Here is a 12,465-nt window from a genome sequence, read left to right as displayed (position 1 = left end):
TAGTTCAGTTCTAGTTCAGTTCTAGTTCAGTTCTAGTTCAGTTCTAGTTCAGTTCTAGTTCAGTTCTAGTTCAGTTCTAGTTCAGTTCTAGTTCAGTTCTAGTTCAGTTCTAGTTCAGTTCTAGTTCAGTTCTAGTTCAGTTCTAGTTCAGTTCTAGTTCAGTTCTAGTTCAGTTCTAGTTCAGTTCTAGTTCAGTCCTAGTTCAGTTCTAGTTCAGTACTAGTTCAGCTCATGAAAACTTTTCTCTAAGTGAATTTTGTTTTTCATATGAATTTAAGAGAATATGTATTACTGTAGTTACATACGTATTGAAGTTGTTGTTGTCGTTCTTGGCAGCAGACAACATAGCACCTTTATTATATTTGTTTTAGCGTACGTGTACCGTTCGTAGAGTTCGCCAGATGACATGTCAGAAGAAATTGTTTTTATCCCTTGAAACAGGGTTAATTTTGTTACTGGTGAAAAAAAAATCAACAACAACCATACACTTGTCTGCTGAAGTTCAAGTAGTTGTGACAGTGGTGAAAAAGGAGTAAGAGTTGGTGACTCGTAGACATGCTGATATCGCTCAAGCGACTTAAATGTAAATTATTATTTAAATAAGAGTGAATGTAAAGAACTGTGTATAGCAGTGCTAAAAGGCGCACGTAACATTTGACAAAACTTGAGGCCTTTAACTGTCAGCATGGCGTTAATAAAATGGATAAATGAAGGAAAAATATTGAAAGCCGCCGCAGGACACCATGACAAAATAATACAGTTATGTTAAAGCCAGCATGAAAAACGACAACAACAATGGCATTAACATCAAAAACTGTAACAATAACAGTAGCTTCATAATCTATATTAGGGATGTAACGAATGCTCGCATTCGCATATGCGAATGCGAATAATTCGCTTCATTTTTTACATTCGCATTTGCTTTCGCATTCGCTAAAATTAAGCGAATAATTCGATTCATTAAAAAAAATAAAAAAAAATCTGGCAACGTTTTTTTTTGCGAAAATAAATTAAAAGAAACGTCAAAAACAAGTAAACATCAAATACGTTTTTTTACGGTTAATGTTTGCTGTTTATTGAAAAGCGTGAAAAGTATTTAAAATGAAGCCAAAATCAAGCAGTGTTTGGAAATATTTTACAATTTTAGGAAAAGAAAAAGCCAAATGTACAATTTGTGAAAAAATATTATCCCGTAAGGGTCGGTGCACAAGTGGCTTGATTATTCATTTAAAACACAAACACAATGAGGAGTACAAAAAAATGGAAGAAACCAAATGTGAAAAAAGAGCCTTAACATCAATGCCAACAACTTCTCTGCAAGCCGCAAAAAGACAATTAACAATAAATGAATCTTTAAGGGGTAAAGTTATGTGGGACGTGTGCAACCCGAGATCAAAGGAAATAGATAAATTAATTGGAGAGATGGTTGCTTTGCAAGATCTTCCGTTTAATTTTGTAGAAGGAATCGGTTTCAGGCGTTTAATGGAGTCAGTATTACCCCGCTATGTTTTGAGGGGACGGCAATACTTTACGGAATACGTTTGTGAAACAATGTATGCAGAAATCAAGAACCAAATTGTTCAGTTATTAAAAACATTTAACAAACTTTCTTTTACCACTGACATTTGGTCGGAACCCAGTGCTGGGGTTTCTCTTTTAAGTTTGACAGCACATGGTATATCATTGGAGTTCCAAAGAGTAAATATTGTACTCAGGTGTGAAAGCATCGAAGGCAGTCATACTGGCGATGTTATAAAATCAACTATACTTTCAATGATAAATGAATGGCAAATTTCTGATAAAGTACACTGCGTTGTCCATGATAAAGGGTCTAATATGATTAGAGCAATGAATCTTACTAACTTTTTGCACATAAACTGTTCCGTACATCAGCTTCAACTTTGTATTAAAAATGCTTTAAACTTAAAAGAAATTCAAGGGCTTATTGCGACTAACAGGAAACTAGTCTCACATTTCAATCACTCACTTTTGGCAAAGGAAAAGCTGAGTAATATACAAAAAAACAAGCTGAACCAAAAACCTCTTGGTGTAATACAGGATTGTCCAACCAGGTAAATGTGTCATAAGTTACCGACAATAAACGGCTTCGATTTAAAAGTTTTTTTGTGTTAAAAATTGGAGCCGTTTAGAGTCGTTAAGGAGTCCCCATAAAATAAATCAAATTTATGTTTTTGTAGATGGAATAGTACATATTATATGATGGAAAGATTATTGAAAATTAAAGACTCAATAATATTGTATCTTAACAACTACGAGCAACTTTCCATAACTCTCGATGATTGGAAAATAATGGAAAAATGTGTAAACATCTTAAAACCTTTTGAGGAGGTTACTCGAGAACTTAGCAGTTCAACTATTTCGATTTCGTCGGTTATACCATTAATACACATTCTCACATCTAAATTAAATAAAGAAAAATCATTGGAAAGCGGTCCACCTTATGTAGCCAAAATAATTGAAACGCTTATGTATGAGCTGAATTTCAGATTTTCAGATTTAAGACAAACACCAATATTTTCAATATCAACATATTTGGATCCAAGATACAAACTAAAGTTTTTTGGCGAGGATGATAAAAATAAGATTCGCTCTGAACTTGTAAAATTAATACATCAAAATTATTCCGATGTTGAAGTGTGCAATTCTTCAACAAAAATAACAGAGAAAACTACTTTAATAGCTAATGACAACGACGCAGGTCCCCATAACGCTTCATCACAAATACAAGCTGATATAGAAATGTTTTTAAATGAAGACAGCAGTGATATTGAATACGAAGTGGATGAAATATTAACAGTTTCTGAAATAAACGAGGTATTAAAAGAATATGATAAGGAACGAAAAGTTCACATTTCCCAAGACCCACTACTATGGTGGAAAAAAAACTGTTTAAAATATAAAATTTTAGTTCCGGTAGTACGTCAGTTTCTATCCACTCCCCCCGGAAGTGTTCCTAGTGAACAATTATTTAGTGGAGCTGGATTAATATATGATACTCGACGCTTCAATCTTAAAAGTGACAAAGCAGCAAAACTTTTATTTATAAAATATAATTTGGCTCAATTAAATTTTGAATATTAAAGGGTTTGTTTTAAATAATAGTATATTTATCATTAAACAGTTTAGTTGCTGATATATTTTTTTAAATCTAAATAAAATATTAACACCCTTATTCATAAACAACATTTTATTTTATAAAAGGTTTATAAAACAAAATTTTGATTTATAAACTGTTTATAAAATATTTTTTATGAATAAGGCCTTTAGTATACTTGGAATAAGCAGCCAAAATCAGTAATGAAACATGAATTATCTAGTCGTATTACTAGTAAGTGGAAATTAATTAATTTCAATTAAAATAACTTATGTTTTTAACTAAAATATTTTTAATTTTTTTTTTGTATTTTATTAACGATTTTTTGTGTAAATTTAGTTTGTAATATTGAATTCAAATAAAAACAAACATAACTTTTTTGCAAAATTTGAATTAAAAATTTCTCTTAGGTAATAATTTCGGTATATATTCGCATTCGCTTTCGCTTTCGCATTCGCTTTCGCATTCGCATTCGCAAAATTTTAAAATTACTATTCGCTTTCGCATTCGCATTCGCTAAACTAGCATTCGCAACATCCCTAATCTATATGTTTCTGTCTGCGAAAGGTCAAAAGTACTGAAACATTTTGATGTGAAGATGATGTTGATGAAAGTAACTGTAGCATACTTTGTATACATAATAATAAAACGTGATGTGGTATAAAACTTAATAAAATGTAAAGGCATAAATCCTAAACGTCTTTTATTTTCTTTTTTTGTCAAAGTAGACACCAAAATAATTTTCTGTTTTTTTTCACCACTTTTGGCGTTTTTTTAGTGGGCAGAGTTGAACATTTTCAAGCCCTAAATCCATGGGGAGAAAATTCTTTTTAAGCTGCTAAAAATCAACATTACCGGCATTTTGGGTTTTGCAATGAAATTGATTTATTAACAACTTTAAAAAAATCTTAATATGAAAAGCAACGAAGAAAAAAACGAATTTATTTTTCTAATTCATTTGTCAAGGCTTTTGTGGTATCAAAGAAAAAAATTAACAATATTGTGTTACCAATAAAAATTTTTTTTATTGTGTGAATATTCCTTAAAAGGGGATTTAACTTTTGTATTCAAAATTTTGTAATTCTCTTTGTTATTATAAGAACATGGAGTGTGTCATCGGACAGTGGAGGCGAAGGCTATACAATGTTAAAATCGTTCCATTATTTCATTTACCTCGAATTTATTATGTTATTTTTCTCGAAAAACTGATTTTCGATTTAGGCTAGTATTACTTATAAGCGAAGAAAAAATGTGTATGAAAATATAGAAAATATACAAATATTGTTGCCATGTTCTTATGGCTAAATATGTGAGTAAATATTTCCGTTACCCGTTTTTGTAAGACATTGTAAAATAAACCAGAAGCTGAAACAGTTAACATTTGTTTGCCAAAAATATTCCACCAACTCCTGATTTCTTTCTGTTGTTCTTGGCTTTTTTACATTTTTTTATTTGGTGGTTGTGAGATCGTAACTTCAAATTGATTTATTTCATTTTTTATATTACTTGAGCCATCATTGGAGGTTTCTATGATTAATGTGTTGTTTGTATTAGTCTTTGATATTGGACGCCACTACGCTATGGGGCAAGAGTGTATTTATGTATGTTTGTATTGGGTTACCTTTCTATACATGTATGTATGTGTTGGTCGTAATTGCACTTTTTGAAAAAGATTACCAGTGTACAGCAAATGCAAGATATGTTTGGGAATAGTGAAAATTATTTTCTCAAGTGAACGCAATTGTAAAGCTCGGAAGTCATAATTTTCATAAACAAATCAATTTTTGAAAAAAAAAAAAAAAAAAAAAAAAAAACAATTAAAGATATCACAGATATTTATTATTTGATATCAATAAGACACTTACTGAGGAATTTTTATATAAATTCTAAATCTGTTTAAAAACTTCAATCTTCTTTTAAATTTTATTAACATTTTAAATATATTCCCATCAATTTTTTAGAAAAAATCGTTAAAATAAAAGCCACAACTACAAAAGCCGTCACTCTTAGGATGTTTGTTATAATGGAGATTTGGTGTTCCACTCGATAGATTTTGATTTATGACCATTACATTGTACTAAATTACAAATATACCAAAAAGAATCGTAAAGATAAGTTTTCAGTCAAATAAAGCTGCAATGAAAAAAACCTAAATTCTTCAATAAATTGTATATATAGAAACTATAAGGTTTATAGCAATACAAAGTGGATTGAGGGGGAATAGGGAAACTAAAATAACAGGAAGTAAGCTTACACTCTGTTAAACTTCAGTTAAGGTTAAATGAAATATGTGTATGTGAGAAAATTCTGTTCAAATGGACATAAACATTGTAACAAAGAAACAATTCACATATTTATTCAGCCACTTATTCTTTCATTCATTCTTTCATTTATTCACTCATCCATATATTCATTCAAAAATCCCTTCATCAACTCACTCAGTAATGCCACTAATGTTAATGGTTTTCACTTTCTAAGTCTCGGTTTATCCAGTTTTTTTTTTACTTCTCTACCCAATATTTATTACCAAAAACCTTAATTTTTTCCCCCCTTGGGGTTCACATTTACATACTTTTTGTACTGCATTTCAAGTGTTTAGTGTTACACACATGAATTTGTTTCAATGTTATAAAATTGCTATTGTTTTAATTCCACTGATTGCTAGTCTTTTGCATATTTCTATTTTTGTGTTTTGGAGGGTTTAAAAAAGTACTTAGAAAATAACTAAAATAAAGAGAATGACGCTTAAACCAAAAAGGAAATAATGTTCTTAGTTACTTTGAAAATTACAAGAGTGAAAAATACAATAAAGTAAAAGCACATGGAGTATGGAAATGCTCACTGCAAGAGTTTTTATAATATGTACTGCAAACCATTACTCACTGGCAAAATGTTTTTTATTAACACTATAACTCGACGAACAGGACTGTGCATATAGCTAGAGTACACTGAAAAATTTTCAATATTTCCAAATTATATAAAATCTTATGGAAGATTTGTTTCGCGAATACGATTTTTTTCAGTTTAATTGTTAAATATGAAATGCAAAATTAAAGTAACATTTTTTAAAGTGTCCTTCTACTATGCAAAAAAATGTGTCTGTGCACACTTACTTTGATAGCAATCACACTTACAGTGCTACACATTTTCTTAAACCAAACATCGGATGCAGAAGCAGTCAAACGGAATATAATTTGAAATTTGTTAAGAAATAAAAAACTAAAGCACCAACAAACGAAATGAAATACAAAATATTCAAAGCTGCGTTATAAGTTTTATTTTGCTTTTCAACATAAAGTAGGCAGCTAGAGGTGGTAAATGACAGAGTTTGTTCTTCTTTTTTTTGTGCAACATAAACTATATTGAGTAGCCTCTAGTAGTAGAACAGCGGAAAAACTGAGAGCAATGAATAAAATACACACTACTTACTACCACAGCTATAACAATTTACAGAAATATTTAGTATAGTGCTGGTGGTTTCTGTGGCAGGACGACGGCAACAGCGGTGATAGTTGAAATAAAACAAAATGACAAAACGGAAATTAACCCTCGGTTGTTTATTCGTGCATACGTTTTTGTTGGCTGCATACTATCACTAGAGGCAATGTGTAAATTGTGGCCGTTACTAATGCAAAATTTTGGTTGTTTGTAGTGCAAAGTTGCCTTATCATAAATAGTATACAAGTGGTTATATATACATATTTTTTTAAACAGGTTTAAGTGTGTGCTTGAGTGCGGTTTGGTTGGAGTCATGATGAGCAATATAATACGTATTAAAGGATAAATAGCAGGAGTTTAAACATACAACGTGCAACGATAAGAACTGCAAAAAGATAGTGGACTACATACACAAGACTATAGACTAGACTATAGACAAGACTATAGACTAGACTATAGACTAGACTATAGACTAGACTATAGACTAGACTATAGACTAGACTATAGACTAGACTATAGACTAGACTATAGACTAGACTATAGACTGGACTATAGACTAGACTATAGACTAGACTATAGACTAGACTATAGACTAGACTATAGACTAGACTATAGACTAGACTATAGACTAGACTATAGACTAGACTATAGACTAGACTATAGACTAGACTATAGACTAGACTATAGACTAGACTATAGACTAGACTATAGACTAGACTATAGACTAGACTATAGACTAGACTATAGACTAGACTAAAGACTAGACTATAGACTAGACTATAGACTAGACTATAGACTAGACTATAGACTAGACTATAGACTAGACTATAGACTAGACTATAGACTAGACTATAGACTAGACTATAGACTAGACTATAGACTAGACTATAGACTAGACTATAGACTAGACTATAGACTAGACTATAGACTAGACTATAGACTAGACTATAGACTAGACTATAGACTAGACTATAGACTAGACTATAGACTAGACTATAGACTAGACTATAGACTAGACTATAGACTAGACTATAGACTAGACTATAGACTAGACTATAGACTAGACTATAGACTAGACTATAGACTAGACTATAGACTAGACTATAGACTAGACTATAGACTAGACTATAGACTAGACTATAGATTAGACTATAGATTAGACTATAGACTAGACTATAGACTAGACTATAGACTAGACTATAGACTAGACTATAGAATAGACTATAGACTAGACTATAGACTAGACTATAGACTAGACTATAGACTAGACTATAGACTAGACTATAGACTAGACTATAGACTAGACTATAGACTAGACTATAGACTAGACTATAGACTAGACTATAGACTAGACTATAGACTAGACTATAGACTAGACTATAGACTAGACTATAGACTAGACTATAGACTAGACTATAGACTAGACTATAGACTAGACTATAGACTAGACTATAGACTAGACTATAGACTAGACTATAGACTAGACTATAGACTAGACTATAGACTACACTATAGACTAGACTATAGACTAGACTATAGACTAGACTATAGACTAGACTATAGACTAGACTATAGACTAGACTATAGACTAGACTATAGACTAGACTATAGACTAGACTATAACTAGACTATAGACTAGACTATAGACTAGACTATAGACTAGACTATAGACTAGACTATAGACTAGACTATAGACTAGACTATAGACTAGACTATAGACTAGACTATAGACTAGACTATAGACTAGACTATAGACTAGACTATAGACTAGACTATAGACTAGACTATAGACTAGACTAAGACTAGACTAGACTATGGACTTATAGACTAGACTATAGACTAGACTATAGACTAGACTATAGACTAGACTATAGACTAGCTATAGACTAGACTATAGACAGACTACCAGACTAGACTATAGACTAGACTATAGACTAGACTAGACTAGACTAAGACTAGACTATAGACTAGACTATAGACTAGACTATAGACTAGACTATAGACTATACTATAGACTAGACTATAAGACTAGACTATCTAGACTAGACTATAGACTAGACTATAGACTAGACTATAGACTAGACTATAGACTAGACTATAGACTAGACTATAGACTAGACTATAGACTAGACTATAGACTAGCTATAGACTAACTATAGTACTAGACTATAGACTAATACTATAGACTAGACTAGAGACTAACTAGACTAGACTATACTACTGAGCAAATTATAAAATAAAATTGGGTCTATACTATTTTCTGGACTCTTAACTAGACAATAGACCTGACTCTGAATATACTTTAGACTAGAATACTTACATACCTTCACTGTAGATTACTCTATGGTCTTAACTTTAGTTAAGACGATGGTCCAGCTCAGTTTTGTCTTGATTCAATTCAACAGATGTCATATTTCTTTCCTATTTTTGAAAAAAAAATCATTCAATTGAATTCTTTTTTAAAATGAGAAATTAAATCTACAACATTTTTTGTAATACTTTTTCTTGCTACAAGTTCGTGTTTCATTTGTATTTCTCTTTCGCAAGTTTTGCGCAATAAGAACTGAAATCTTTTTTCGCTGCCTTATATGCTTGAAATTGTTGGAAAAAAGGAAAAAGTTGTTGGAGGGCACCTTTTGGCAATTCTACAATTTTTACTAGAGTTGATAGTAATATACCTCACTAGTAAACGAAATGCTTCCTTTATATGTAACTTTCTTATTTTTTTACTTTGTATCCCCCAGTTTCAATATTTATTTCGTTTTCTGTGCGATTTTTTGTTTAATTTGTAGCCTTTTGTGAGGAATATATAGTGGAGTAAAAAATTGGATTACTAACATATGAATTAACTAAAGGACACAGATGATTGGATTTTATTTTTCTACAAAATAAAATTTAAATAATAACTTTCCTTTGATTCGTAGTTGTTGGGTTTCTGCATAAAAATTATGATTTAAAATATACATATATGGAAAGGAATTCTTTTTTTATATATCTTGAAAAAAAAATAATTTGTTAAAAATCCCCAATATTTTGTTCGTTTTTATCAAGGCTTTCTTCATTTATTTTACAATTAAGTAAAAATAACACAGACAGGCTTAAACATAGTCAGATATGTTTCATCATGTTTCATGTGTTAACATAAAATAAAGTTACATTTTATTAACGATTCACAATATCTGGTTGTGAATGCAACTAACTACCTTTTAAGTGAGTTAAAACCATGTCGTATGAGTGATATTTAATTTTTAATTGATTAAAAATAAAGTATACATTTTTGCAATGAAATTATTTACTTTAATTTAAAATATAAAATAAATAAACAAAACTATAATTTTACTTTTATTTACAGTTTAACGAATTTATTTTAATTTACTTCTAGTTTTTAAATATTAAACTTTCTCTTATTTTAATTAATTGCACCGATTTTCGCCTTCAGTTTAAGGCTGTAAAGTGAGGAGTGAAGTTGTTTGGTGTTAGGAAATATGTTTGTGAACAAGGGAGAAAGTATATATAATTTAATTCAATGTTTAGTTTTGGTTTTAAGTTCTCTCTAGGCTTGTAGAAACGTCCTTGGTATCACGTAATTTATTTTTCATTAATTTAATGAGCTAAATATAAATAACTTCCTCATTCTCAGATAGCATATTTCCAGGTATTGCTATTTATTAGCATTAGTTGTTGTTATTTTTAAACTAATGATTAATATACATAATACAACATATATGTATGTATGTTCTTTGTATCTGTATATTGTGATGCAGTTTTTGTTTCCATCCGGGGTATGCCTAGTCTGTCCAGGTTCTTCAAAGGTCTGCTTCCTTTGACGTTTGATATACCACAGAGCTGCCTAGTATCTTCGGGAATGAATGGGTCTGGTACAATTCTTCACGGAGAGGTCGAAATCAATACTTCGGTTAAGAAGGCGATCTCGTCGGGTAGATATAACTATGAGTAGCTAGGGAATACAGTCGGTCGAGATAAGTGCTCTGGCTCTCGGTCGACTAACGACTATTGTTAATGATGAAATCCGATGAGGTAAATGCGTTGGCTCTCAATCGGCTAACTACTAATTACGATCCGACGAGATAAATGCTTCGGCTCTCGGTCGGCGAACGACTATTGATAGTATAATGAGACTACGGATGCAATCCGAGGAGATAAATTCTTCGGCTCTCGTCGGCTAACTACGACTAGTTAAGGAATACAATCCGGCGAGATAAATGCTTCGGCTCTCGGTCGGCTAAATATAATGAGACTACGGATGCAATCCGAGGAGATAAATTCTTCGGCTCTCGTCGGCTAACTACGACTAGTTAAGGAATACAATCCGGCGAGATAAATGCTTCGGCTCTCGGTCGGCTAACGACTATGGATAATATAATGAGACTACGGATGCAATCCGAGGAGATAAATTCTTCGGCTCTCGTCGGCTAACTACGACTAGTTAAGGAATACAATCCGGCGAGATAAATGCTTCGGCTCTCGGTCGGCCAACTACGACTGTTTATAGTATAATGAGACTACGGATGCAATCCGAGGAGATAAATTCTTCGGCTCTCGTCGGCTAACTACGACTAGTTAAGGAATACAATCCGGCGAGATAAATGCTTCGGCTCTCGGTCGGCTAACTACGACTGTTTATAGTATAATGAGACTACGGATGCAATCCGAGGAGATAAATTCTTCGGCTCTCGTCGGCTAACTACGACTAGTTAAGGAATACAATCCGGCGAGATAAATGCTTCGGCTCTCGGTCGGCTAACTACGACTGTTTATAGTATAATGAGACTACGGATGCAATCCGAGGAGATAAATTCTTCGGCTCTCGTCGGCTAACTACGGCTAGCTAAGAAATACAATCCGACGAGATAAATGCTTCGGCTCTCGGTCGGCTAACTACGACTAAATACGGACTATAATCCGACGAGATAAATGCTTCGGCTCTCGGTCGGCTAACTACTGGTTACGGTATGAAGTAAGAACTTTGGTACCACGGTTCTTGCTTGCTTTACTCCTTAATTCTCCAATCTCTTATATGAAAACTCACATAAACTATTTGCGACTTATAACACATTACGTTTAGTAAATAGTTAATTCTGCCAATAATAGTAGTAGTAGTAGTAGTGATAATGTAGAAGAGATATTGATAGTAGAAGAATGTATAGTAAATTATGATTTGTAACTGCACGTTACATTCCCCCCTTACTTTAAAAAAAAAAATAATAAAAAAAACATTTTTGCATTATGCGAGTTTCGATCTTACGATCTGCACTACCCGAAGGTAACATTTACCAAAATCCTGTGGATTTTGGCTCGGACTTAAATGCGTTGTTTTTTTTTCTTTTTCTTTTTTTTTTTTTAGTTATATATACATTTTTTTTACAAATTTATTCCGCCAGCGAAAACTCCTTCACCCTTCCTAAACATCTTAATGTCACTTTTCTATTCCTAACAATCACTTGAACTTTTGGCCTGCCAGGTGGAAAGATGTACCACATTTTTCGTTTTACACCAGGGTCTTTTATTATGATTCCATGGAACAGGTCCTCCTGTGGTTGAAACGGTTCTTCTAATAACTTCTCTAGTTCTTCGGCAGGCGAAGACAACTCCAAGACATCGTTTTTAAGGTCCTCTTCGGCTTGGTTCACTTCTTCTGCCCAGCTCAATTTGTGTTCCTCCGTCGGCTGTGTTTCCTTCTCTAAAGGAGGGTTTTCTATGATCCCACTGGTTAAGGAGAACAGCGGGGGTACTTGTACCTGAGGAGTTGACCTGACAACCTGAGGTTCCCTATTGGACAATGGAGCCAGCGGGGGCGGTGAGGACGTAGTGCGTCGGTTTTCCCAAAATGTCCGGGCATAGGTATCGGCCTCGGTGTCTCCAGATTTTGCCAGTGGAGCAGTGCTAACCTT

The 12,465-nt window shown here is 32.6% G+C and overlaps 1 protein-coding gene across 1 annotated transcript; it reads left to right on the top strand.

Annotated features, from left to right (window-relative positions):
• Positions 1-1,260: 1,260 nt before the first annotated feature.
• LOC119607744 (zinc finger BED domain-containing protein 4-like) lies at positions 1,261-11,738 on the top strand. Its single transcript, XM_037961830.1, has 3 exons — positions 1,261-2,072; positions 2,199-3,037; positions 11,647-11,738. Exons 1-3 carry the CDS (start codon positions 1,261-1,263, stop codon positions 11,736-11,738), a joined length of 1,743 nt encoding a protein of 580 aa, XP_037817758.1.
• Positions 11,739-12,465: the final 727 nt, after the last annotated feature.

Source organism: Lucilia sericata, unplaced genomic scaffold (assembly GCF_015586225.1).
Source record: "Lucilia sericata isolate MDLA Ls3-8-SP2 unplaced genomic scaffold, ASM1558622v1 Contig000742F_arrow, whole genome shotgun sequence".
Lineage (NCBI taxonomy): Eukaryota > Metazoa > Arthropoda > Insecta > Diptera > Calliphoridae > Lucilia > Lucilia sericata.
This window is presented reverse-complemented; position numbering and strand designations above follow the sequence as displayed.

What these genes read in the sequence shown, in the direction of transcription:
- LOC119607744 (XM_037961830.1), top strand. Translation starts at nt 1,261, where the DNA reads ATGGAAGAAACCAAATGTGAAAAAAGAGCCTTAACATCAATGCCAACA. An exon ending in ATACAGGATTGTCCAACCAG is followed by an intron (nt 2,073 to 2,198) that starts GTAAATGTGTCA and finishes ATGTTTTTGTAG; the next exon opens with ATGGAATAGTACATATTATA. An exon ending in TCGACGCTTCAATCTTAAAA is followed by an intron (nt 3,038 to 11,646) that starts GTGACAAAGCAG and finishes TTTAGTAAATAG; the next exon opens with TTAATTCTGCCAATAATAGT.